General features: G+C 45.0%; 1 protein-coding gene and 3 non-coding genes across 4 annotated transcripts; all 4 read right to left on the reverse strand.

Annotated features, from left to right (window-relative positions):
* Window positions 1–4,493: 4,493 nt before the first annotated feature.
* EIF4A1 (eukaryotic translation initiation factor 4A1) lies at window positions 4,494–26,249 on the reverse strand. The gene is made up of 11 exons (XM_067469674.1): window positions 26,175–26,249; window positions 22,867–22,915; window positions 20,548–20,680; window positions 17,290–17,429; window positions 15,126–15,294; window positions 12,217–12,326; window positions 11,007–11,150; window positions 10,404–10,541; window positions 9,306–9,395; window positions 6,114–6,193; window positions 4,494–4,831 (listed from the first exon to the last, which is right to left on the reverse strand). Exons 1-11 carry the CDS (start codon window positions 26,195–26,197, stop codon window positions 4,687–4,689), a joined length of 1,221 nt encoding a protein of 406 aa, XP_067325775.1. The 5' UTR covers window positions 26,198–26,249; the 3' UTR covers window positions 4,494–4,686.
* LOC132779881 (small nucleolar RNA SNORD10) lies at window positions 12,628–12,772 on the reverse strand. The gene has a single exon (XR_009631868.2). It is a non-coding gene; the product is annotated as a small nucleolar RNA SNORD10 (small nucleolar RNA).
* On the reverse strand, window positions 15,388–15,529 carry LOC137097465 (small nucleolar RNA SNORA48). Its single transcript, XR_010910224.1, has one exon. It is a non-coding gene; the product is annotated as a small nucleolar RNA SNORA48 (small nucleolar RNA).
* On the reverse strand, window positions 17,513–17,654 carry LOC132779871 (small nucleolar RNA SNORA48). The gene has a single exon (XR_009631859.2). It is a non-coding gene; the product is annotated as a small nucleolar RNA SNORA48 (small nucleolar RNA).
* Window positions 26,250–27,614: the final 1,365 nt, after the last annotated feature.

Consider the following 27,614-nt stretch of genomic DNA (forward strand, 5'->3'; position numbering starts at 1 on the left):
CAACTTTGGCCCTCCCTCCAGGTGTTTTGGACTTCAACTCCCACCATTCCTAACAGCCTGCCGGCTGTTAGGAATGGTGGGAGTTGAAGTCCAAAACACCTGGAGGGAGGGCCAAAGTTGGCCCATGCCTGGTTGAGATGTCCATTCTTCGGTGTCCCAAGGGCCTGACTCTCATGTGACGGGGAGGAAAAGAGGAAGGAGTGGCCCTCCCAAGGGCCCCACGGGACACAGCCTCACCCCAAGGTGGAGGGAGGGTGGGAGCAAGGCTGGAATGACCCACGGAGGAGTCAAAACAAACGCTGAATCATAGAGTCCTCGAGTTGGGTCATCCAGTCCAACCCCTTTCCGCCATTATGCAGGAAAAGCACAATCAAAGCCTGACTGTGAGAGCTGTTCAGCAGTGGAACTCTCTGCCCTGGAGTGTGGTGGAGGCTCCTTCTTTGGAGGCTTTGAAACAGAGGCTGGGTGGCCATCTGTCAGGGGTGTTTTGAATGTAATATCCCTGCTTCTTAGCCGAATGGGGTTGGACTGGATGATGGCCCATGAGGTCTCTTCCAACTCTAGGATTCTATGAGTCTATGATCCCGACAGATGGCCATCCAGCCTTGGTGTAAAGGCCGTCAAGGAAGGCAGAGAGTTCCACTGCCAAACAGCTCCGCAAGACTCCAAGGCAGAGAGTTCCTTTGCTGAACAGCTCTACAATACTCTAAGGCAGAGAGTTCCTTTGCTGAACAGCTCTACAATACTCTTAAGGCAGAGAGTGCCTTTGCTGAACAGCTCCAGAAGACTCCAAGGCAGAGAGTTCCGCTGCTGAACAGCTCCGCAATACTCCAAGGTAGAGAGTTCCGCTGCTGAACAGCCCCACAAGATCCTAAGGCAGAGAGTTCTGCTGCTGAACAGCTCTTCCTATGGTAAGGAAGTTCTTCCTCATGTTCAGGTGGAATCTCCTTTCTCTCCTGTCATTTGGACCCCGCCACATGGACAATGGAGGACCTCCTTGTGGCAACACCAGAGGCACTCCAAGGGGCCAGAGACTGGTCAAAGGACATTTAATCAAATACCAAACACACAAATTTTGTATTTTCTCTGTTTGTTTGCTTTGTTCTGTTAGAAATGTAATATAATTGACTGGCTGCCCTGACACGACAAATAAATAAATTTGGACACATGGTTCCATTGAACCCAATCTCCAAGGCAGAGAAAACAAGCCTGCTCCCTCTTCCTTGCGACAGCCTTTCACATCTTTATCCATGGCATTGGCTATCCTATCTCTTCTCAACCTTCTCTGATGCAGGCTAAACAGACATAGCTCTTTGAGATGCTCCTCAGTGGGATTGTTCATGGTCCCCAGACCATTAATCCTTGGAGTTGCTCTATTCCTCTGGACTCCTTCCAGCTTAAGAGTCCAGATATCTCTTAAATCGTGGTGCCCAGAGTTGGACACGGCATTCCAGTTGAGGCCTGACCAGATCAGAATGGAGAGGCAATAGGACTTCCCTTAATCTGGGCACAATTCTCCTTTGGATGCAGCCCAAAATCCCCCTGGCCTTTTGAGCTGCTGCCAGTCTAACCACATAGGAAGCCTTTGGAAACTCCGGCCACAAATGAATTGAACTCTGCAGGCGAAAGATGAACCTCTGACTTTCCAAAATGGAAAATTCGCCTTTCTCCCTGAAAACGGCTCCCAAAAATGGAGACCACATCTGGATGGCCATCTGTTGGGGGTGCTTTGAACTTCTTGGCAGGGGGTTGGACTGGATGGCCCATGAGGTCCCTTCCAACTCTAGGATTCTATCTCAAAACGCAGCAGAATTAATGCCTGACGCAACTACATTTGGTTTCAATCTGATGCAATGTGATTGGGAAACACTGGTCACTTGGAGCCATTCTCTGGACCTTCTCAGCACCGTCCTCGCCGTGCCAGACGCTTCCTCTTCCTTTTCGTGGATTTGTGGGTTATGTGTATGTATACATATATATATCTTGCAGGCTGGGCTTTGCCACAGGCCCCCAAAGACCCTTGATCTGTGGTTGTACCTTTCCACACCCAACAAAGTATGTCCTTCTCAACCTTCCTAACGCCATGACCCCTTGATGCAGTGCCTCATGTGGTGGTGACCCTCAACCATAACATTATTTTCGTTGCTACTTCACAACTGTAATTTTGCTACTCTTAGGAATTGTAATGTAAATATGTGATATGCAGGATGCATTTTCATTCACTGGACCAAATTGGGCACAAATACCCAATACGCCCAAATTTGAATACTGGTAGGACAGGAGGGGGGATGGTTTTGTCATTTGGGAGTTGTAGTTGCTGGGATTTATAGTTCACCCATGCATTCCAAACTCCACCAACAACGGAATTGGGCCAAACTTGGCACACAGACTCCACGACCAACAGAAAATACCGCAAGGTATTGTCAAAGGCTTTCATGGCCGGAATCACTGGGTTGTTGTAGGTTTTTTTGAGCTATATGGCCATGGTCTAGAGCAGGGGTCCTCAAACTAAGGCCCGGGGGCCAGATACGGCCCTCCAAGGTCATTTGCCCGGCCCTCACTCAGGGTCAACCTAAGCCTGAAACGACTTAAAAGAACACAACAACAATCCTATCGGCCAAAAGCAGGTCCACACTTCCCACTGAAATACTAATACGTTTATATTTGTTAAAATTGTTCTTAATTTTAATTATTGTGTTGCTTTTAAGTGGTTTTTTTTTTTTTTGCACTACAAATAAGATATGTGCAGTGTGCATAGGAATTCATTCATGGTTGTTTTTTTGTAAAATTATAATCCGGCCCTCCAAATTTGAGGGATTATGACCTGGCCCTCTGTTTAAAAAGTTTGAGGACCCCTCTTCTAGAGGCATTCTCTCCTAAAGTTTTGCCTTTCCACACCCAAAGGCTATATGGCTGATGAGATAGGGTTGTTGTTGTTGTGTGCTTTCAAGTCGTTACAGACTTAGGTTGATCCTAAGCGAGGGCCAGGTAAATGACCTTGGAGGGCCGTACCTGGCCCCCGGGCCTTAGTTTGAGGACCCCTGCTCTAGAACATGTCCATATAGCCCGAAAAAACCGACAACAACCCAGTGATTCCGGCCATGAAAGCCTTCAACAAAACATTGAACTTAAGACTATCAGAAATAGATGTTTTTGGGTGGTCTTTGGCAACCCCTCTGAACCCCCCTCGTTACCCTGTCCAGCAGTGTCCACCCCCAAATTGAGAAACACTGATCTAGAGCGAATTCCCAATCTGCCGGCACCCTTTCTGTTCTTCCAATATATATAAACCCATTTTTCCTACTTCCAACAGACCTCACAACCTCTGAGGATGCTTGCCATAGATGCAGGCGAAACGTCAGGAGAAATGCCTCTAGAACATGGCCCTATAGCCCAAAAAAAACCCACAAGAACCTAGTATATTCCCTTTCTTTAGGTATCCAAAAAGCAACGTCCCCAAATTACAAATGGAGAGAGTGACACCTTTGCTTTCCGATGGTTCCGTGTACATAAAAATTTTGTTTCAGGCACAAAATTAAATATATATTGTGTATTGACACACGCAGAATGCATTTACTGTTTAGACTTGGACCCCATCTTCAAGCGATCTCACATATGTATATAATCTATCCAAATACAAGTCTCTTTTTCCAAAATCCACTTACACGTAAACCCAGTTTCAGATCAGCAGTGTTTGAAATCAAGACCAAGAAGCAGAAAAGCCTCCCCTCCTCCTCCTCCTCCATTTACGATAATTTTTTTTTGCACAAATCATCCCAAAGCAAAGGAGCCATTTGGTTTTGTTTTTCTCAAGATCACGTTTATTTTGGTCACTGTAACTTTTCCTTTTGAATAAATAATAGCTATACAAAAAAAGGGTTTTTTTCAGGTTTTGCAACGCACAGATTTCTTTTTTTGCTGTATGAAAAAAGTTTTCCAATTTTTTTTTCGATTTTATTTTAACGAACGAACAATGGGAATTGAGGGAGGGAAGGAAGGAGAAAAAGGGGGTTTTGCGCCTTGGCGTCGAAAGGGGGAGAAAAATTGGCATGTTTTTTGTGTGTTTTCGTGTTTTGCGTGTTTGCTTCTTTCACCAATGATTTCCAGGCAGGGAGAACAGAAAACCATGACCTTCTTTGTGAGGTAGGTTTCAAATTCTCAAGCGGTTTCCCCCTTCCCCCAGTGTTTTAGCACCATGATTCTGCGGAAAAAGGGAAAAAACGTTGAAGACGGCTACAAAAATAATAATTATGGGGATGTTTTTCTGGAGGGAAAGCGAAGAGAGAGGTGAGGAAGCTTCGGAAACTTCCTTCTCTCCATTAAAAAAATATATAAGGAGACCTGGATGTGGGTTCTGGGTTCGAATCTGGGGGCTGTTTGGAAAAATGAAATCACAGAGAGAGAGAGAAAGAAAAGAGAGAATAGGGGGAAAAGAAGGAGGAATGAAAGAGAAAGAAAGAGACAGAGGAAAAAGCGCCAGTAAACACTATAAATTTCATTTTTTGCCTCCAAAAAAGTGACATTTATTCAAAAGGCAAGAAAACTCAAAAAAAAAAAAAATAGAAAAGGGCAAATATTTGGGGGGGTTTTCTTTCTGGTTGGGTGGGAAGGATCGAGGGGTGTTTTGTTGTGCCCACCGGGGAGGTTGTTATAGGCACCGATGTGGCCCCGCCGGGCAGCCGAGGCTCAGATGAGGTCGGCCACGTTGAGAGGCATCTCCTCGATGGAGGTGTTGTAGAAGGTCTCGATGTCGCGCAAGGTGCGCTTGTCCTCTTCCGTCACCATGTTGATGGCCACCCCTTTCCTGCCGAAGCGGCCGCCTCGACCAATCCTGAGGGAGGAGAAGAGGCCGAGAGACACTCAGGATTAATTTGAAGGGATTCTTATGGTTAAGTTGTTTTTTTACTTTGTATTTATTTACTTTAATTGTATACTGCACTCTCTCAGCCCGTAGGCAACTTTGTATGTTTTGTGATGTTACCTGGGAACCGCTCTGAGTCCCCTCGGGGAGATGGAGCGGTATATAAAGTATTATTATTATTATTGGGTTGTTGTACGTTTTTTCGGGCTATATGGCCATGGTCTAGAGGCATTCTCTCCTGACATTTTGCCTGCATCGATGGCAAGCATCCTCAGAGGTAGTGAGGTCAGTTGGAATTAGGAAAAAGGGTTTATATATCTGTGGAATGACCAGGGTGAGACAAAGGACTCTTGTCTGCTAGAGCTAGGTGTGAATGTTTCAACTGACCACCTTGATTAGCATATGATGGCCTGACAGTGCTTAGAGCAAACTTTTGTTGAGAGGTGATTAGATGTCCTTGTTTGTTTCCTCTCTGTTGTTGTGCTGTTGTAATTTTAGAGTTTTACAACAGCACAAGAAACATATACTTCAAGCAAGGGCCAACTTCGTCCCTCCCTGACCATTCCAAACTGTCACTGAGTCAGTCAAGTGAGCTGCAGCCCCTCCCACTGCTTTAGGTATATAGAGATAAGGAAACTGCAAATCAAATAAGATATATACTTCAAGCACGGGCCAACTTCGTCCCTCCCTGAACATTCTAGACTGTTACTGAGTCAGTCAAGTGAGCTGCAGCCCCTCCCACTGCTGTAGGTATATAGAGATAAGGAAACTGCAAATCACATAAGACAGATACTTCAAGCACGGGCCAACTTCGTCCCTCCCTGACCATTCTAGACTGTCACTGAGTCAGTCAAGTGACCTGCAGCCCCTCCCACTGCTGTAGGTATATAGAGATAAAAAAACTGCAAATCAAATAAGACAGATACAGAGGCATCTACACCAGGCCTTCCAGGTGTTTTGGACTCCAACTCCCAGCATTCCTAACAGCCTCAGGCCCTGAGGCTGTCAGGAATGCTGGGAGTTGGAGTCCAAAACACCTGGAGGGAGGACCCAAGTTTGCTCACGCCTGCTATTTATCATAATATTCTAGTTGGAAGTCTAGTGGAGTTTTGGACTTCTGGTTAGTAAACACCCCAAGCTGCTTGGCCAATAGTCAATTTCTACTTCTAAGGCCTGGAAACAGAGAACCAAGGGTTTCAAAAAGCATTGGCAAAGATAGTATTTTGAAGGGAGAAGGAAGGAAACGACTCACCTGTGGATGTAGTTCTCCCGGTTGGTGGGCAGATCGTAATTGATAACCAGGGAGACCTGCTGCACATCAATGCCACGAGCCTAAAAAGGGGAGGAAGGAAGAGCATAAGCCACCAGGGACCTAATACTTTATTTACCCTGTTTGATCCCCTTGGAAAAGAAGGATGCATGGAACCTATTAGTTTTTCACCGGGACTGTGGCGTCCCTGGCTGGGAGTCTGCTGCATTAAGATCACTACTGACCGAAAGGTCACAAGTTCAAAGCCAACCCAGGTCGGAGTGAGCTTCCGACCAATCTGTGTAGCTTCCTGTCGACTTTTGCCGCCAGAAAGACAGTTGCATCTGTCAAGTAGGAAATTTAGGTACCGCGTATGTGTGGAGGCCAATTTAACTAATTTACGACACCATAAACATTTCCAGCAAGCATGCAAAGAATGAGGAAGTACTTCAGCAGTGTTACAAATGGATGGTGAAGCGAATTTCACCTGTTTGCTAGATCTATGGAGCTCAACTCATTTTGCTTCCTGCCCCTTCTTTCCCCCCAAAAGGTCTTTAGTGCTTTATGGCCATTTACTTGAGAAGGGCTTCTTTCTTACACACAGACATGAGAGTCAGCCTTCGGGACTCTTCTACCAATGTGTTGTTGGCTTTTGTCATATGCTTTGCAGTTGATGGTGGTTGGTGATGGAAGGGTTAATGTATTAGTTCTAGAGGGTTTGGTGATCTGTAATGGGGAGTTTGATTCATCTCTGCCTTGTTTAGGTAGAGATGAATCGAACTCCCCATTACAGATCACCAAACCCTCTAGAACTAATACATTAACCCTTCCATCATCATCCACCATCAACTGCAGACCATATGACAGCTTTCATGGCCGGAATCACTGGGTTGTAGTGTGTTTTCCGGGCTGCATGGCCATGTTCCAGAAGCATTCTCTCCTGATGTTTCGCCTGCATCTATCGCAGGCATCCTCAGAGATTGTGAGGTCACAACTTCACCTCTAAGGATGCCCTGCCATAGATGCAGGCAAAACATCGGGAGAGAATGCTTCTGGAACATGGCCATACAGCCCAGAAAACACACAACCCATCTTCTACCAACTTTTATTTACTCCGAGATATATTACCTGCAACAATACGATATGTGTTTATGCATAGATACTTATATGTATAAGTACATATATGCATATCTCTATATTTGGATGCGTCTATGTATATATGTGTACATATATGTATAACACGTGTCCCTTTCTTTCCTCTGTCTCCTTCCCTTTCATTCTTCCTTCTTTTTTCTTTCTCTCTCTGTGATTTCATTTTTCCAAACAGCCCCCCACATTCGAACCCAGAACCCACAATCCAGGTCTCCTTATATTTTTTTTAATGGAGAGAAGGGAAGTTTCCAAAACTTTCTTGCCTCTCTTCTCACTTTCCCTCCAGAAAAGCATCCCTGTATTATTATTTTTGTAGCCGTCTTCCAACTTTTTCCCCTTTTTCTGTAGAATCCTCAGTGGCTGTTTGGGCATTTCTGACAAATGGCAGTTGGCTGTCCTTGAATGCCAATACGATAGAAGCCTTTGCCCTCAACTTGTCATCATCTTCTTTTCCTGCATTATCTGGGGGATTCTCCACCACTTCCCAAAGTCTCTTAATGTGAAAATTTTCATTTCAAATGACCATGTGGCATAATTGCTGGCATTCAACCTTTCAAAAGGCAGTCCACTTGCTTGAAATGCCACTTCCATATTTCTTGAGCCTGAATAAGGTCTGGTCTGGGTTATACTGGACTATACTGGGCCCATAATCCCTTGTTGGGTGAGTTGGCTTATTAACAAAAGACTCTCCCCATAAATATATACAGCTGAGTAACTTATGAGCAGCAGCGTGACACAGCACCAGTAGTCCAAAGTGATACAAGGAACAAAGACACACAGAACAATATTATCTCTTCCTTGGGAGGCTTTTCTTTGTAGTAAAATAATATAGTCGCACTATTGACAATAACAAGGTTTCCGCAACACAAATAAAGTCCTTTATACTTCCTTCTTTGCTTCCACGCTGGGTTTCTTTCTCATGCAGATAAAAATCGCTTTGCTCTCACACAGAACCCTCACACTGAGGTTTACTTCACACACCTCAGGATGACACTAGCTTTGGCCCACTAACTCTAACAGGCTTCGGCCTACTCACTTTTTCAGTGCTTGACTCGTATGTTTATAATGCAAATTACCCAGTAAATTATTAATATTTCTGACACACACACATATATGTCTAACTATAGATGTGTGTATGTATGTGTGTGTGTGTATATATCTCTCTAAAAATACCTCACCAGTGTCACCCTATTTTCCCAGCGTGATCAGCTGTGAATTGCACATTTGGTATATGTCGTTGCGCAGGCAGCAACGGACTTTCTCGAGACTATTTTTGACCACTCTCCCCGTCAGTATAAATAAGCCCAATAGCGGGGCTACTACCCAGTTCTTCTAATCTGCTGCTAAAAGCAGCAACGGAAACAGAGACTTCACAAATAATCTAAAAACTAATATTAAACCTGAAGGAAAATGTCTACCACTTCCTTCAAAAAGTGTGTATCGTGCCTAAATAAGATTCCAGATAACGATGCACACCTTAATTGTCTACTATGCCTAGGAGAAGGACACCTCTCCCAAGCGTGCGCCATCTGCAAGGTGTTCACACCACAAACTAAAAAGAACAGAGAACTGAGACTGAAGTCTGCTCCCCTCAACACAAATAACACAAGAAGAAACGGTTTCTTACTCTAACCTCATATTTGGCCCTGGCTATGTTACAATGGATACCAAATATGGCTACAGATACAATGACAGGGGACCCCAACTCCTTAGCAAGGCCACTCCAATATAATCAGCAGGAAGGCCTCTCCCTGCAATATAAACATGGCTGCTTGTGGGCTGCCACACAGTGACCGGATGCCTTCCCGGCACCAGTCGTGGAGAAGGGCACCCCAGTTTCCTGTGCCAAGGAGCTACAATCCGCCAACGGCACTGAGGCAACCGGGCAGAGAGGGAATCTCCTTGGAAGGAAGGTAAAAGAGAACTCCAAGCTGAACCTGAGTCAACAGTGTGGTGCGGCAGCTAAAAAGGCCATGTGATTCTAAACAGTCTAGTGTGCAAGATGGGAAAACCGGAAAATCAACAATGGTCCAGACAACTCACCAGCAAGTCGGTAGTGATCAGGACACGGCTGGAACCGGAGCGGAACTCCCTCATGATGACGTCACGCTCCTTCTGGTCCATGTCTCCGTGCTGCAGAAGGAGAGGAACACTGGTTAGATCCCGGTGGCTGGGTGCCTCCTATTTTACACTGAGTCTACATCTGCTTAGTAAAGATACACCAGGGTCACAGCAATGGCCAAGTAAGGAATGCATCTTTTGGCTCACAACATAATACTTCCACGTTTATTTATTTACTACATTTATATACCGCCCCTCTCAGCCCAAGGGCTGTTGAGTATGCATGCCCAGTGTGGAACACATTCTCACCACACTAAAACAGTGGATGTCGCTCTTAATGAGACTTGCCGCATTATCACGGGGTGCCTGCGCCTTACACCACTGGAGAAATTACACTGCTTAGCTGGTATTGCACCACCTGACATCTGCCGGGAAGTAGCAGCCAAGAGTGAAAGGACCAAGGCAGAGACATCTCCAGCTCATCCCCTTTTTGGGTATCAGTCAGCACGTCAACAACTTAAATCCAGACATAGTTTTCTAAGATCGACAGAGACACTCGCTGGAAAACCTCAGCAAGCGAGAGTCCAAAAGTGGCAGGCCCAAACCCAGAACCTCAATCAATGGTTCATACCAAATGAGAAACTCTGAGCCCCGCCACATGCACAAGGGAGGACCTTCTTGCAGCAACACCAGATGCACTCCAAGTAGCCAGATACTGGTCAAAGGATATTTAATCAACTACCAAGTTTGCAAACTTTGTGTTTTTTTAAATCTGTTTTTTTGTTTTGTTCTGTTAGAAGTGTAATACAATGGTCTGCTTGCCCCGGACACGATAAATAAATAGCCCAAGGGCCACTTGTTTACAACCACTGTGCCCCAGGCATGGGCCAACTTGGGCCCTCCTTCCAGGTGTTTTGGACTTCAACCCCCACAATTCCTAACAGCTGGTAACTGCTATAAATAAATACAAGTTACAACCACCTTGTATTTTTTGGGTTTTACATGCCCTTCTGAAAGTTATTATATTCAGAGTATCTTGCACACAAGGGAGTGCAATAAAAAAAAGCTCAAAAGGCTCACCATGGCCGAAACGGTGAAGTCCCGGGCATGCATCTTCTCAGTGAGCCAATCCACCTTCCTCCGGGTGTTGATGAAGATGACGGCTTGGGTGATGGTGAGGGTCTCGTAGAGGTCGCACAGAGTGTCCAGCTTCCACTCCTGGGCGGAAAACAGAACAGGTTGATGAAAGGCCCACTTTTGGGGTGTACAAGCCCCAGGTAGATTCCAAAAAGCTATACTGCTTGGACAACAGGCCTTTTTTCAAAGTCTAGCTCAAACGTGGACCAACTTTGGCACTCCCTCCAAGGGTTTTGGACTTTGTGGAAGTCTGAAACACCTGAGGAGAAGGTCCAAAGTTGGCCCATGCCTGAACTATAGTAAGAGTTTCATACCAACTTTGCTTAAAACAGGACTAAAAAATAACAGAAGTTAGAGGGCCCTTAAATAAAAATACTGTATGAGAAATGTTAGTGAATTATCAATAGCATGAGCATGTAACATTGCTCATGCTATAATACTGTATTCCTATTTTGGCAAATACTAAAAAAGAGGACTAAAGATATATATTGATTTGTGGTATACCCTTGTCAATAGAGCAACCAACCAACCAACCAACCAACGTACCTCCCTCTCCACGTTGATATAGAACTGCCGGATGCCTTCCAGGGTCAGCTCCTCCTTCTTCACCAGGATGCGGATGGGGTCCCTCATGAACTTCTTGGTCACCTCCAGGACATCCATGGGCATCGTGGCAGACAGGAGCACCACCTGGGGAAGGGAGGAAGGGGGTCAGGGCGGGGCATTTACTCAGCAAAGGGAGCTTCTCCCACACCTCCAAAGGCTGCCCTGTCCTCCTTGAAAACATTAAATTGGTGGGACAGTGTCTAATAGGTTTTCTAGAAGATTCCAAACTATCTGCGCAGGAAATAGCATATGTGCGATTCACAGGGACCACGATAGGGAAACTTTATTTATAACCTGCCACCATCTCCCCAAAGGGGACTCGGGGTGACTAACACGAGGCCAAGCCCCCCCCCCCCAAAATACAACATAATTATAATATAATAATAATAATAAACTTTATTTGTACCCCGCTACCATCTCCCCAAGGGACTCAGTGCGGCTTACATGAGGCCAAGCCTAAAGTACATCCAACAAAACATCAATATAAAACAGTATAAAACAGTATACACAACAATTTTAATTGTGATAACTGTTTTAATTACGTTTTTTGTATATTATGTGTAATCTGTATAGGCATCGAATTCTGCCTTCTTTGTAAGCCGCCCTGAGTCCCCCTTCTGGGGTTGAGAAGGGCGGGGTAAAAGTACCAGAAATAAATAAATAAATAAAAAACAGTATAAAACCGTATGAACAATTTAAAACCAATATAAAAACAGACCACAAATATTCAGTGGTCACTGATTTAAATGAAGGACTTCCAGTACCTTCATTCGCCTCAGACCACAGTGGCACATACCAATGACTCATCAAGACCAAACTTGCCATCCAGAGCCCCCATGAGCCATTCTGCATCCTGGTGCAGTTTGGAGGAGGATGAGCCATGGACAATGGGACTTCCATATGGAAGCTGTAGTTCACCTGCACCCACTGAACCTATCCGACGATGGACCTAGACTACATTTGGGAGCACAGGCAAGCAATGCCTTTCTCAAATAACCCGGGCACCGCTGGCTCCCCAAGCTAGGAAAAGGAAGGAGCCCAAGGCTGTTGGGAATCGTGGGAGTTGAAGTCCCCCCCATGCCTGGTCTAACCTAATGCCATTACAAATTCTGCTAAAGTTAAATAACAATACAATCATATTCTTACTTACCTGTGTGTTCCCACTCAGCTTCTGGAATATGTCATAGATCTGGTCCTTGAAACCGCGGCTCAACATCTCGTCGGCTTCATCCAGCACGAACATCTTGATGAACTTGGGAGCTGCCGAGACCCAAAAAAGACAGAAAAAGACATTTAACCCAGGTTTAATATTCTGAATTAATCTGCATTACACTTTACATCCAAAGATCTCAATACTGTAAAAAGGTCATGGTCAGAAGATAGACTCAAGCAGGCTTGGGCCTACTTCGGCCCTCCCTCCAGGTGTTTTGGACTTCCAACTCTCACCATTTCTGGGAATTGAAGTCCAAAACACCTGGAGGAAGGCCAAAATTGGCCCAAAGCCTGCGATTCCTGAGAAAGGAATCTCAGCTAGCCCTGAAGGGGACCAAAGGAAGCCGCTGTCCTCAGGACCTTGTTAGGTTATGATCACTTTCCCCAAGCGAACCCCACCTCTCCCCCCAACAAGGCAGAACGCCTTCCCGAAGGGAGACTGTGGGGCCGCGAGGGGGGTCAGATGACACGCATGAGGTCAATCATCACGGAACAGCAGCCGTTTGGGTGCAAAGTAGGAAATCCTGAGAATCACTGCTACAAAACTATGTAAAACATATTTAAAATATTCAGAAATTAAATCATTCAGAATTAATGAGCCTAAAATCCTGAAATTGTTGGGTCGCTTCAGGTACTACTATAGCTCCACGGGATTTGCAGATCTCTATTAGGATTCTATGCCAAGGAACTCCCGTAATTCTACAGGATGCACTCAAATTGACTTTTTTGTTTATGTGGCTCATGAGTAGGGTGCTTTGATGCCATTTTGATGCTGTGACTCCAACCCATGGGATTTACAGTTCTCCGTGTTGTATTTGTAGCTGCCAGTGGCATAGTGGGTTAAACTGCTGAGCTGCTGAACTTGCTGACTGAAAGGTCAGCAGTTCAAATCCAGGGAACGGGGTGAGCTCCCAGCTTCTGCCAGCCTATTACTATTATTAACTTTATTTGTACCCCGCTAGCATCTCCCGAAGGACTCGATGCAGTTTACAAAGGCCAAGGCCTCAAAACACAACATAACAATACAAAACCTAAAGCAGATTAAAAACAATTAAAGCAATATAAACAACAAGCAATAAACAATACACTAAGCCTAGCAGTTTGAAAACATGCAAATGTGAGTAGATCAATAGGTACCGCCCTGACAGGAAGGTAATGGCACTCCATGTAGTCATGCTGGCCACATGACCTTGGAGGCGTCTACGGACAACGGCGGCTCTTTGGCTTAGGAATGGAGATGAGAACCAACCCTCAAAGTTGGATATGTCTAGACTTAATGTAGGGAAACCATTACAGTTCTACAGGATGCACTCAAACTGACTTTTAAAAATGTCACACATGAATAGGGCACTTTAATGCCATTATTATTATTAATAATAATATAGGTTTCTTACCTGTAACCGTAGTTCCCCGAGTGGTCGCCTGTGAATTTGCACATATGGTATTTCCTGCGCTTGCGCAATGGCGGCGGATAAAAGGAACTGAAGCTGTAGCCCCACCCACTGGCTCTATATCTATATATGTATGTGTGTGTGTGTATATATATATATATATATCAAGGGGAGAGTGGGCGGGGCTACCACCTGAAAGTGTCTAGTAAGTTTTCTAGAAGATTCCGAACTGCTGCGCTGGCACAAGCAATACCATATGTGCAATTCACAGGGACCACAGGGGAAACTTTATTTTTAATCTGCCACCATCTCCCCAAAGGGGACTCGGTGCAACTAACATGAGGCCAAGCCCAAAAAATAATACAACATAATAATAATAATAAATGAAATACCGTATGTGCGATTCACAGTGACCACGATGGGGAAACTTTATTTATAACCTGCCACTATCTCCCCAAAGGGGACTCGGAGTGACTAACACGAGGCCAAGCCCAAAAAATAATACAACATAATAATAATGAACTTTATTTGTACCCTGCTACCATCTCTCCAAGGGACTCGGTGCGGCTTACATGAGGCCAAGCCCAAAGTACATCAAACACAACATCAATAAACACAACATCAATAAGCAATCAATAAAATACAGATCATATAAATCACATAAACAAAAAACCATCAATAGTGACATAAACAATTTTTAAATGGAATTATGAGATTTGCAGTTCTCTACACAATATTTAGAATGGGTTATAGCAGAAATGCAAATCTTATGATGCCTTAATGGCAAGCGCAGGCAAAGCGGCAATCATTGCAGAGCAGAAGAGGCTCCAGTTCGAAAAGTTGCCCGGCCCTCATCACAAGTCCCTCAACTTTGCTGGATTCTGAAGAGCACTGGGATTGTGGCACAGCTGGCTGAGTGTCAGCTGCATTACGATCACTCTGACCATAAGGTCATGAGTTCGAAGCCAGGCCGGGTTGGAGTGGGTTTCCAACCAATTGTGTGTAGCCTGTTGTCGACCTTTGCAACCCGAAAGACAGTTGCATCTGTCAAGTAGGAAAATTAGGTACCACCTTAAAAGTGTGGGGAGGCTAAATTAACTGATTTATGAGGCCATAAAGAAGACTCAAGCAAAGCATTCCAGCGGGGAAGCATGCGGGGAATGCGGAAAGTGCTTCATCAGTGTTGCAGATGGACGAGGAAAGCGACAGCTCCCCTGGTGGCCAGAAAAGAGTTAAATAGCCTCTGTGTATGTCTGTATGTCAAAAATTGGCATTGAATGTTTGCCATATATGTGTACACTGTAATCCGCCCTGAGTCCCCTGCGGGGTGAGGAGAAGGGCGGAATATAAAAGCTGTAAATAAATACATAAATAAATAAATAAGAGCTCCAGTTCAACAGAGGAATTTGCAGGCTTTTCCAAATGTAAACACAACTCAAACGGCAGGGATACTTACACAGGTACCTCCTGTTCAGCATGTCGAAGACTCGACCGGGGGTCCCCACAATGATGTGAGGGGCTTCCATCTGCAGCTTCTGGACTTCGGCACGGACGTTGGTCCCCCCTATGCAGGCATGGCAGGAGGCGCCCATGTAGTCGCCCAGAGCCATCACCACTTTCTGGATCTGTTTTGTGGGAGGAGGAAAGAGGAAAGAGGGAGAGGTCACGCAAGGACCCAGGCTGGTCATCCACACACGGCTGAGAGCTCTTTGAGCAATCCTTGTCTCCCCAGCATGAACCAGCAGTCAGCCACTGGGAGAGATGCTGCGCTGGGATGAATAGGGCCAATTACTGTCCCCCTGCTAGATATAAGGAAGGCGCCATGATGAAAGGCACCTCTTTGCCCAGTTAGCAGGGGATAGCGGAGGAATGGGAGAACTTGGGCCCTTCCTCCAGGTGTTTTGGACTTCAACTCCCACCATTCCTAACAGCCTCGGGCCCCTTCCTTTTCCCCCTCAGCCGCTTAAGCGGCTGAGGGGGAAAAGGAAAGGGCCCGAGGCTGTTAGGAATGGTGGGAGTTGAAGTCCAAAACACCAGGAGGAAACGAAGAAGCACCAACCGTTTGCTAAATTCATGGAAATCATCAATATTGATAGACTGACCTACTTGATGACACCGTATCAAAGAAAAAACAAAATACAAATTAACTGGGAATTAGTAAAAGATTACCTCAAAAAAAAGATGAAAATACCGATTTTATAAATAAGAATTTTCTACTTAGGGAAAAGTATAATAGAAAGATAAGGGACAATAATAATATATTTTTTTTGTCGTGTCAGGAGTGACTTGATAAACCGCAAGTCGCTTCTGGTGTGAGAGAATTGCCCAGCGGACGCCAGGATGTCGTAACACCCTTGTGGGAGGCTTCTCTCGTGTCCCCGCATGGAGAGCTGGAGCTGACAGAGGGAGCTCATCCGCGCTCTCCCCGGATTCGAACCTGGGACCTGTTGGGTTTTCAGTCCTGCCGGCACAAGGGTTTAACCCACTGCGCCACCGGGGGCTCAATAATAATAATAAGTCAAATTATTTGTATATACACATTTGTGGTTTCTTTCCCCCCTTTCTTCCTCTCAAAATTCCTACTTTTCTTGGATCATAGTGTTCACCCACTCTCCATGTTTAAGAAATCCCTAATTCTGTATTGTCGAATAGTTTCATGGCTGGAATCACTAGGTTGTTGTAGGTTTTTGGGCTATATGGCCATGTTCTAGAAGCATTCTCTCCTGACGTTTCGCCTGCATCTATGGCAGGCATCCTCAGAGGTTGTATATGTGTAAATGTAGAAATGCATGAAATAAATAAATAAATCTAGAAGCATTTTCTCCTGACATTTCGCCTGCATCTATGGCAGGCATCCTCACAGGTTGTGTATGTGTCTTTGTTGAAATGCATGAAATAAATGAAGAAGCATTCTCTCCCTACGTTTCGCCTGCATCTACGGCAGGCATCTTCAGAGGTTGTGAGATCTATGGCAGACATCCCCAGAGGTTGTGTATGTAGAAATGCATGAAATAAATAAATAAATCTAGAAGCATTCTCTCTTGACGTTTCGCCTGCATCTATGGCAGGCATCCTAAGAGGCTGTGAGATCTATGTCAGGCATCCTCAGAAGTTGTGTATGTGTGTATGCAGAAATGCATGAAATAAATAAATAAATCTAGAAGCATTCTCTCCTGACATTTCGCCTGCATCTATGGCAGGCATCCTCAGAGGATGTGACACCTCACAAACTTAAGATAGATGCAGACAAAATGTCAGGAGAGAATGCTTCTAGATTTATTTATTTCATGCATTTCTATCCCGCCCTTCTCCCCCCGAAGGGGGACGCAGGGCGGCCTCACGCAAGCACCGTATGATGCTATCAACATGTAAAACAGTCCAAAATACATTAAAAATAATTAAAAACACATTATACATGCCAGTTAGAACCAATCCAAGTCTGGGCAGATTCAACGTCACAGCTAGAACATGGCTATATAGTCCGAAAAACCTGCAACAACCCAATCCTTACGTCTGTCCCTTTTTCCTTCACTAAAAACTTTAGTTAATAAAAATGTATTTTACTTATATATTTCTTTTAAAAAAGAGAGGAAACAATCCATAGAGCCGCTCTTTCTTACCTGCTGGGCCAGCTCTCTGGTTGGAGCCAGGACCAGGGCCTGGGTGGCCTTCAGGTCCAGCTCAATCTGCTGCAGGATGGAGATGGCAAACGTGGCAGTCTTCCCAGTGCCAGACTGGGCTTGGGCAATCACATCGTAACCTGAGAAGGGAAAAGGGAAGGGATGAAGAAGGGCGAGGAAAGCCTCCCTCCTCAAGAGAAGCGCAGGAGGAGCAACACAAAGCTCTTGTTTCCCCAGCATGAACCAGCAAACAGCCACTGGGAAGGACGCTGTACTGGGATGAATAGGGAGAATTGCTGTCCCCCTGCTAGATTTAAGGAAAGCACCACCCCACAAGGTGCTTCTTTGCCCAGTTAGCAGGGGGAAAGGGAAGGAAAGAACACCATATGGGCAGGAAAGGGTCCCTTGGTTAGAACCAGACACATGTTCCCAACATCCAAATGACCTTCAACCAGAGATCCATTGGCCATTTGGCACAGAGAGAAAATAACAACGTAATGAAGTCCAAACCTCTCAGAATTGTTCTGATGTAATACACCCCATGGGATCTGGACTGCAAATCCCACCAGCCCTATTCTGGGGATGTTGGGAATTCCAGCCCAAAGTCTCAAGGGTGACTCAATTCCCACAACTCCAACATCAACTTCATTATTATTTACTAGCCGTCCCTGCCACGCGTTGCTGTGGCCCACATGGGGGTTCTGTGTGGGGGGTTTGGCCCAATTCTATCGTTGGTGGGGTTCAGAATGCTTTCTGATTGTAGGTGAACTATAAATCCCAGCAACTACAACTCCCAAATGTCAAGATTCTATTTTCCCCAAATTTCACCAGTGTTCACATTTGGGCATATTGAGTCTTCGTGTCAAGTTATGTCCAGATCCATCATTGTTTGAGTCCACAGTGCTCTCTGGATGTAGGTGAACTACAACTCCAAAACCAAAGGACACTGCCTACCAAACCCTTCCAGTATTTTCTGTTGTTCATGGGAGAACTGTGTGCCAAGTTTGGTTCAATTCCATTGTTGGTGGTGTTCAGAATGCTCTTTGATTGTAGGTGAACTATAAATCCCAGCAACTACAACTCCCAAATGACAAAATCAATTTTTTGAGTGAAGGACATACATTGGGTTGTTAGGTGTGTTGTGTCCAAATTTGGTGTCAATTTGTCCAGTGGTTTTTGAGTTGTGTTAATCCCACAAACAAACATTACATTTTTATTTATATAGACTAGCTGTCCCTGCCACACATTGCTGTGGTCAACCTTCCCTCCCTCTTTCTCTCCTTCCTTCCCTCTCTTTTTTTCCTTCCTTCCTTCTTTTCTTCTTCCCTTCCTTCCCCCATTTTCTTTCCCTCCCTCTTTTTCCCCTTTCTTCCTTCTCTACCTATTCTTGGACTGCAACACCCAGCAGTCCTCCTGATCCATCTACCTACCTACCTATCTGGAGTTGCTGTCCAGGAATAGGAAAATGGAAATATTCAGGGATGCTCTCAAAGAAATTCAAGGAGAAGAAAGCTTGCATCTTGGAAGCAATGCATTTCGATCATCCTCCTCTCCTAAAAGGCCTGGTCTAGGGGATGCTGGGAGCTGTAGTCTGGAAGGGAGTGTGGATATGATATTGTGTGTTTTGTTTGCCAGGGGAGTTGTGTTGCGCATGCACTGTAGCATCTTTTTGCCTTTTAAAGTCCCTTCTGTTGTGTTTTTCAGTGGTTTTCTGATTGACGGTCACTTGTTGGCCTGATTGGTGTCTTGTGTCCAAATGTGGTGTCAATTCATCCAGTGGTTTTTGAGTTATATTAATCCCACAATCATTACATTATTTATATAGATACTAGCTGTCCCCTGCCACATGTTGCTGTGGCCCAGTCTGTGTATATGTGTTTTGTGTATGTGTATATATTTGTGTATATATGTGTGGGGGTTTTTGTGCATGCGTTGTAATTTTTTTTTTTTGCTTTTTGTCTTCTGTGTTTTTTAGTGTTTTTATGAGTGATGGTCACTTGTTGGCCTGAGAGGTGCCTTGTGTCCAAATGTGGTGTCAATTCATCCAGTGGTTTTTGAGTTATATTAATCCCACAAACATTACATTATTTATATAGATACTAGCCATCCCCTGCGACATGTGGCTGTGGCCTAGTCTTTGTTTATGTGTTTTGTGTATGTGTATATATGTGTGTGTGGTTTTGTGCATGCGTTGTAATGTATTTGTTTTTTTGCTTTTTAAGTCTTTTGTGTTTTTCAGTGTTTCTATGAGTGATGGTCACTCGTTGGCCTGAGGTGTCTTATGTCCAAATGTGGTGTCAATTCATCCAGTGGTTTTTGAGTTCTGTTAATCCCACAAACGAACATTACATTTTTATTTATATAGATATACTGCTTTTCTCTCTCAAAGAGACTATGATCAGAGAAATTAGGAAAGCCCTTCTCCTGAAGTTTTTAAGAAGGACCTTAAAACCTGGCTCTTCCACTGTGCCTTTGATGAGGAAGTATAATAATAATAAATGATAAAACTTTATTTGTACCCCGCTACCATCTCCCAAGGGACTCGGTGCGGCTTACATGAGGCCGAGCCCAAATACAACAATACAAGCAATAATAACAACAATACAAGCAATTAAAATTTATATAGGTACTCACATGACTGTTTACCTTAAAGTTCTGTCATTGGAATAGATGCCCCCCCCCCCTCTGTGGGAAAGCTTAACCCCCCACAACCCCTGCCATGAGTACTACTCCACATATTATCTCCTTCTCTCATTTATCTTGTCTGAGTTTTTAATTAGTTTAATCAGTTGTTTTTTTAATCATTACATGCAGCCCACCCATTGTCTTTGTGTCTATTGTAATTCTTAGATTGTTATGTATTCATATGTTTTATGTAATTATGATGTTGTTTATTGCTTGCGTTTTCCGTTGTGTTTTGGTTTTCTTTATTGTAATTGTTGTTCGGGCCTGGCCCCATGTAAGCTGCTCTGAGTCCCCATTGGGGAGATGCTGGTGGGGTACAAATAATAATAATAATAATAATAATAATAATAATTCATCCTATTAAGCAAGGGGGGAATCTTCCAAACTAGAATCCCCAGGAGTGACTGCTCTACAATTCCCACCATCCCCAATCAGCAGCATTTCAAGACAGCCATATTCTGGGGTTGAAAGGTGGTCAATGGGTATCTTTTTGGGGGAAAGAAGGGAGCTAAAGCTGTTAAGCTTCCCTGCTTTCCTATTCAACAGAAACAAACAAAGAGGTCTCTCTCTCACCCTTGATACAAGGGAGAATGGCTCGTTGCTGGATAGCAGAGGGCTTCTCAAAACCATAAGCATAGATTCCTCGTAGGAGCGACTCAGACAGGTTCATGTCGTCAAAGCTGTCCACGATCTCATTCCAATTGCTCTGCAGAGAAGAAAGAAACAAAGCAGAAAGGAGAGAGTGAGTGAGCCCCTTCTTGGATCCAAGCACCTCCTTCGCCCCAAGCTTCTCAAGAAGGGTTTCCAGTCCCTCTGTTACTGGGTTGCATCATCTACCTCATCACCCCACCTGGTCCCATTTAAGATAGGAGGTGGTTTATAAGCCTATATCTGGCATTATTTATGATTTCCATTCTTTTGCAAAGACCATTCTAGATGCAGGTATGAAAAAGGTGAATAACGTTTCTGTATTTAAGTCGGCTTATAGAGGAAAAAGTTTTGGATGTTAAAAATATGGATTTTCTGCTTAAGACAAATAACGGCAGAGGCACAACACAGACAGACTGGTCTTTGGTTGAAGAATATATTCAGAGAAATTACAAAATTGACTCAACAAATTTACTAAGAGGGAAAGGACAATTCTGTTATTAAGAAAATACAGAAAATGATGTGAGGAAGATGAACGGAAGTAAAAAATTCTATTTTTTATCTTTTTCCCTTCATGTTTCTATTACTTTTTATTTTTTTTATCTCTACAGGTTTCCATTTCCTACTTTTCTTTAATTACATTGTTCTCCAACTTTCCTTGTATACTCTCATCATCTATCTTTCTTTATTATTTTAGATGCAAAACAAGAAAAATTACTTGTCGAAGGCTTTCTGTAAGTTTTTTGGGGCTATATGGCCATGTTCTAGAGGCATTCTCTCCTGACATTTTGCCTGCATCTATGGCAAGCATCCTCAGAGGTAGTGAACTAAACTCATAACCTCTGAGGATGCTTGCCATAGATGCAGGCGAAACATCAGGAGAGAATGCCTCTAGAACATGGCCATATAGCCCCAAAAAACTTACAGCAACCTAATAAAAATTACTTTAAAACAAGTACTAGCATTTGGCAATTTTGAGATATTTGTGCCCCACCTTTTTCCGCAACATGTCAACGCACAATCCAGAATGTTCTAATACTGTTATATTTAATCCTGTTTTAATATTTGCATATTTTGAATTGTATGTTGATGATTTTATGTTACACTGCTTTGAGTCTCCTATGGGAGAGATGACGCGGGGTATAAATAAATGTAGTAATACTAATCCTGTGTGAAAACCTTGAGAGTAATTGCTGGCAATCAAGATTCTGTTTCCCAGATCAATATCTAAAGCAACAGAGACTTCTGCGAGTTGTAGTCCAAAGCACTTGAAAGACTAGCATTTGGCAATTTATTTGAGAGTAATTGCTGGTAACAGTATTTTCCAAACTTTGGACTTTGGTTCTCAGAATCGCAGATCAATATCTAAAGCAACAGAGACTTCTGGGAGTTGTAGTCCCAAGCACTTGGAAGGACTAGCATTTGGCAATTTTATTTATTTGAGATATTTGTAACCCCACCTTTTTCTGCAACATGTCAACGCACAATCGAAACGTTAAAATATAGATACAAAGGTAAAAACATAGAATTTATTTATTTATTATATTTATATACTGTCCCTCTCAGCCTGCAGGCAACTCGGGGCAGTTCAGTTGGTACCAAGACCATAAAATACAAATAAAAACATTAAAATATTATAAACCTATAGAAAAATTAATAACAAACATATATCATTAGCACAAATCACATCATCTAATTGTTCCATTTCCTATGTCAGTCACACTGTACTTGCAAATGCTTGCTCAAAAAGCCAAGTCTTGACGTTTCTCCAGAATGTTAAAAAGGGAAGGAGCTGATCTAATATCTCTAGGGAGGGTATTCCATAGCTGAGGGGCCACCATCGAAAAGGCCCTGTCTCTCGTCCCCGCCAGCTATGCTTGTGACAAGGGTGGAATCGAGAACAGGGCCTCCTCAGATGATCTTAAATTTCTTGAAGGTTCGTAAGGGGAGATGCGTTTGGACAGGTAAGTTGGTCCAGAATCCCTGAACTAGAAGGACAAGCGGTTCTTGGACTTGCTATAGCAGCTAATGTTTCAAGGACTTGGTGCCTAAAAAAAAATGGGATTTAGCCACTGAGTGCAAGGAAGCTCCAGGAAGACACACAACCCCTACCCAGACAGATCCCTTCCATTTGCAACCCCACAGAAACCCACAGCAACATGTTCATCCCTGAGAAGTCCCTGGTGCTTTCTAAAAACACCCAGTGGATTCCTTCAAGGATCCCAAGCTGCAGGCCGCACTCACCTCAATGACACCATCGGGGTCCATTCCTTCAGGGCCATTGTCTCTAGATCTAGGAAGAAAACACTGAGAATTAGCTGCCAAGGGACAATCAGACTATGGTGTCCCTCAATATAGACCAGGCATGGGCCAAATTTGGCCCTCTGGGTGTTTTGGACTTCAACTCCCACCATTCCTAACAGCCTCAGGCCCTTTCCTTTCCCCCCTCAGCCTCTCAGTTATTACCATTGTCATCATTGTTTCTATACAATGTTATTATCTTTGGTGCAATTATATTGCTTTTCCATCAGGCCATTGTTTTTTCTCCTTTTAAGATCAAGGCTACATTCTTGTCAATTCCTTATCTTCTATTTTCCTGTCTGGACAATCTGCACATACGTATTGTATTGTGCCCTCCCCTCCTATCCTTTAGAAAGGAAGTTAAAAACTGGTTATGGAACCAGGCATTTGGAGTGTAGCACAGGGCTATAGGCAGCTACGAAGTGACGGCGTTGCGATTGGAACGGCTTCTGGAGTGTTTTCAGGTCTATGTGTACTGTTTTTAACAGCTTAATGAATGTATTTATATGTTAGTGTTTTGGAACGGCTTCTGGAGTGTTTTCAGGTCTATGTGTACTGTTTTTAACAGCTTATTGAATGTATTTATATGTTAGTGTTTTATGATTTCTATGATATATTGTATTTTTTGAGCTTTTATGTTAATAAATTCCATCTGAACATGAAGAAGAACTTCCTGACTGTGAGAGCCGTTCAGCAGTGGAATTCTCTGCCCCGGAGTGTGGTGGAGGCTCCTTCTTTGGAAGCTTTTAAACAGAGGCCGGATGGCCATCTGTCAGGGGTGATTTGAATGCAATATTCCTGCTTCTTGGCTGAATGGGGTTGGACTGGATGGCCCAGGAGGTCTCTTCCAATTCTTTGAGTCTATGATTCTATGATATATCTGTGGAATATCGGCTGAGGGGAAAAGGAAAAGGCCTGAGGCTGCTAGGAATGATGGGAGTTGGAGTCCAAAACACCCCCAGGGCCCAATTTGGCTGAAAAAGTTCTGAGGCTGCTGGGAATGATGGAAATTGGAGTCCAAAACACCCCCAGGGCCTTCAGTCTCTTGAATTATGTTTCTCCCATCGATATAGTTGGCCCTCGAAGGTGGCAACACAGCTCTGCCGCCATTTTTGACCCGAAAACACCATTTTGGGCCTCCCAGACCGGAAGTTCCGCCGGCCTCGCGCCCTTCCTTCCTGACATCCGGGTCTTTTCCCAGCGCGCGGGGCTCGAGGCCTCTGCGGCGCCTCCCACTTCCGGAATTTCCTTATAAGGCCAGCGAGGCCCCGCCCTTTTTTGCTCGCCTGCGGCCACGGGGGCCGCGTGACGTCACGGGCAGCCGAAAAGTTCCCGGATGCAGAGCGGCAGGACAATGGGCAATGGAAGGAGAGAGGAAAAAATGGACGCGCCCAAAAAAAGGGGGGGGGGAGGGGAAAATAAGGAGATTCTAGGATTCACAACTAATGGAATTTCCCATTCGAGAATAGAGATGGGAAAAGGAGATTCTAGGATTCACAATTTCCAACTAATTGGATTTCCCCATTAGAGAAGGAATTCGGGAATGGTTTCGCCTTAGCGTGCCTCCCCATTAAGGGAATGGTCTCGCCCAAGCGACCCAAAGAAATGATTTCCAACGAAGAGGTGGAAAATGGGTTTTCTCATTGGAGAATGGCGGAAGGGGTCGAACTGAGCGTCCTCCTAAAAAGGAATGGTCTCGCCCAAGCGTCCCTAAGAAACAAGACGCTGGGAAATACCAAGTGTTTCGGGAGGGGTGGGTAGAGTTGGGGGATCGGGAATAGGTTCGCCTGAGCGTCCCCCGTTTAAAGGAATGGTCTCGCCCAAGCGTCCCAAAGAAACAAGGCACTGGGATTCACCAAATGTTCCGGGAGGGGCGATTAGAGTTGGAAATGAGGGGTCCCCCGTATATAGGAATGGTGTCGCCCAAGCGTCCCAAAGAAACAAGGCGCTGGGAAATACCAAGTGTTTCGGGAGGGGTCGGTAGAGTTGGGGGATCGGGAATAGGTTCGCCTGAGTGTTCCCCGTATAAAGGAATGGTCTCGTCCAAGCGACCCAAAGTAACAAGGCACTGGGATATACCAAATCCTCCAGGAGGGGGGATTACAGTTGGAAACGAGGGTCTCGCCCTATAAAGGAATGGTCTCTCCCAAGCGTCCCAAAGAAACAAGGCGCTGGTACATTCCAAATATTCCGGGAGGGGTTAAGAGTTGGAAATGAGGATCCCCCGGTATAAAGGAATCGTCTCGCCCAAGCGCCCCAAAGAAACACGGCGCTGGGAAATACCAAATGTTCCGGGAAGGGGGGGTTAAGAGTTGGAAATGGGGGGAAAGGAACCATTGTGTAAGAACGAGAAAGTTGTGTAAGAACGAGACGCAAAATGGCTCCTCGCGTGGGGGAAAGGAGAAGCGACGCCGTGCACATTCCACGAAAAAAAGTGGAAAATACAATTTAAAAATAATAAACAACCCCCCTCGGAAATTAAATGGACTCGTCCGCCATGTAGGAAGCCAACGGGAGGGACGAAACTATTTTAGAAATGGAGGGGGGTCGCAATTCCACTAAGGGCACCCTCGAAATTTAATGGATTCGTCCGCCATGTAGGAAATCAACGGGAGGGACGAAACTATTTTAGAAATGGGGAGGATTGCAACTCCACTAAGGGCACCCTCGAAATTAAATGGATTCGTCCGCCATGTAGGAAAGCAAAAGGAAGGGACGAAACTATTTCAAAAATGGGGGTGAAGTGGGTGCGCGAAATGCGGGGCGAGGTGGGATTGCAACTCCACTGAGAGCGCCCTCGATGCGCGAAATGGCGCCGAGGAGATAGGCCAAGGCGAAGGCCGCGCCAACGCTCGAGGCCTACCTCTCCTCTATTTTTTCTCACCACCACCCCCGGAAAGGAAATGGTTCCGCCCAGAGGTCCATAAGGGACTAAAAGGGCGAGGGAGAGTCCAATCCGTTTTTAGGGGGGGAAAGCGGGAGGGAAAGGAATCGGCCACGTGGTCAGGAAGAAAAGGGAACTTAAGGCCAAAGGATGAAAAAAAGGTCACGAAAATGAAACAAAAGCAAAATAATAACACCCAGGATTGTTAAAATAGGAATAACGAGGGATTTCTAATATTATCCCACCTACTGCGGAAATGGTTTGTTCCACCGCGGAGGGAGGATGGAAGGAAGAAGGAACAGCCGCGGCCTAGCGCGGAGGGGGGGGGAGGGGGAGAAGGGAAGAGCCTTCCCTCGCGCTCACTCACCGGCTCTCTTGACTCGCAGACATTCTGGGCAGAAAGGTCCTAGCCCCGCCCGCTTCACTCCACCTTATAACAGCCGCCTAGTCCCGCCCACCGGCCCCTCCCTTATTGGCCCGCAGGCTAAGTCCCGCCCCTTGTTTCCCCTCCTCCTATTGGACCATCGCACTGCCCGTCAGCTAGACCGGCTTCTCTCTGATTGGCTGCCCTGTTAAAAAAAAAACACACCCCGCGTCAGGCGTTGACGGAGACTCGCGCTGATTGGTTGAATCGCCGGAACTGGGTGACGTCAAAGTGGCGGGGCTTACTGAGAAAGCTGGAGACGTGACGTCAAGGAGGAGAAAGGCGACGCTGATTGGCTCTCCGCCGCGCCTGTCAGGAAGGGGCGGGAAAGGAGGTAGCCAATGGGAGGCGAGGAGGAAGGAGTAGGCCCCAAAGCAGGCCAGGAGAGGAAAAAGCCCACGTGGTGGAGAGGCCCTTCTTTGTGGGGGGCCAAATTAGGAAGGGTTCCAGTCGTTGCAAATAGGAACTACAATTCCCAGGATCTTCCGGGGGATTCTGGGAATTGTAGTCCAAATGGGAACTGGGGGATTCTGGGAATTGTAGTTCAAATGGGAACTGGGGGTTTCTGGGAATTGTAGTCCAAATAGGAATTGTAGTCCGAATAGGAATTGTTGCAAATAGGAACTGCAATTCCCAGGATCTTCTGGGGGATTCTGGGAATTGTAGTCCAAATAGGAACTGGGGGATTCTGGGAATGTACTCCAAATAGAAATTGTTGCAAAAAGGAACTACAAATCCCAGGATCTTTCCGGGGGATTCTGGGAATTGTAGTCCAAATAGGAATTGTAGTCCGAATAGGAATTGTTGCAAATAGGAACTACAATTCCCAGGATCTTCTGGGGGATTCTGGGAATTGTACTCCAAATAGGAATTGTTGCAAATAGGAACTACAATTCCCAGGATCTTCTGGGGGATTCTGGGAATTGTAGTCCAAATAGGAACTGGGTGATTCTGGGAATTGTAGTCCAAATAGGAACGGGGGATTCTGGGAATTGTAGTCCAAATAGGAATTGTAGTCCGAATAGGAATTGTTGCAAATAGGAACTACAATTCCCAGGATCTTCTGGGGGGTTCTGGAAATTGTAGTCCAAATAGGAATGGTTGCAAATAGGAACTACAATTCCCAGGATCTTCTGGGGGATTCTGGGAATTGTAGTCCAAATAGGAACTGAGGGATTCTGAGAATTGTAGTCCAAATAGGAATTGTTGCAAATAGGATCTTCTGGGGGATTCTGGGAATTGTAGTCCAAATAGGAAGTGGGGGATTCTGGGAATTGTAGTCCAAATAGGAATTGTTGCAAATAGGAACTACAATTCCCAGGATCTTCTGGGGGATTCTGGGAATTGTAGTCCAACATCAGCATGGGAAAGGGTTCCCATTCT

This window comes from Anolis sagrei, chromosome 6 (assembly GCF_037176765.1).
Source record: "Anolis sagrei isolate rAnoSag1 chromosome 6, rAnoSag1.mat, whole genome shotgun sequence".
NCBI classification, from domain to species: domain Eukaryota; kingdom Metazoa; phylum Chordata; class Lepidosauria; order Squamata; family Dactyloidae; genus Anolis; species Anolis sagrei.

Coding starts and splice junctions, on each gene's coding strand:
- EIF4A1 (XM_067469674.1), bottom strand. CDS start 26,197: ATGTCTGCGAGTCAAGAGAGCCG. Junction 17,430..20,547: donor CATTCTCCCTTGTATCAAGG/GTGAGAGAGAGA, acceptor TTCCCTTCTCAG/GTTACGATGTGATTGCCCAA. Junction 12,327..15,125: donor GCTGAACAGGAGGTACCTGT/GTAAGTATCCCT, acceptor GGGTCTCGGCAG/CTCCCAAGTTCATCAAGATG.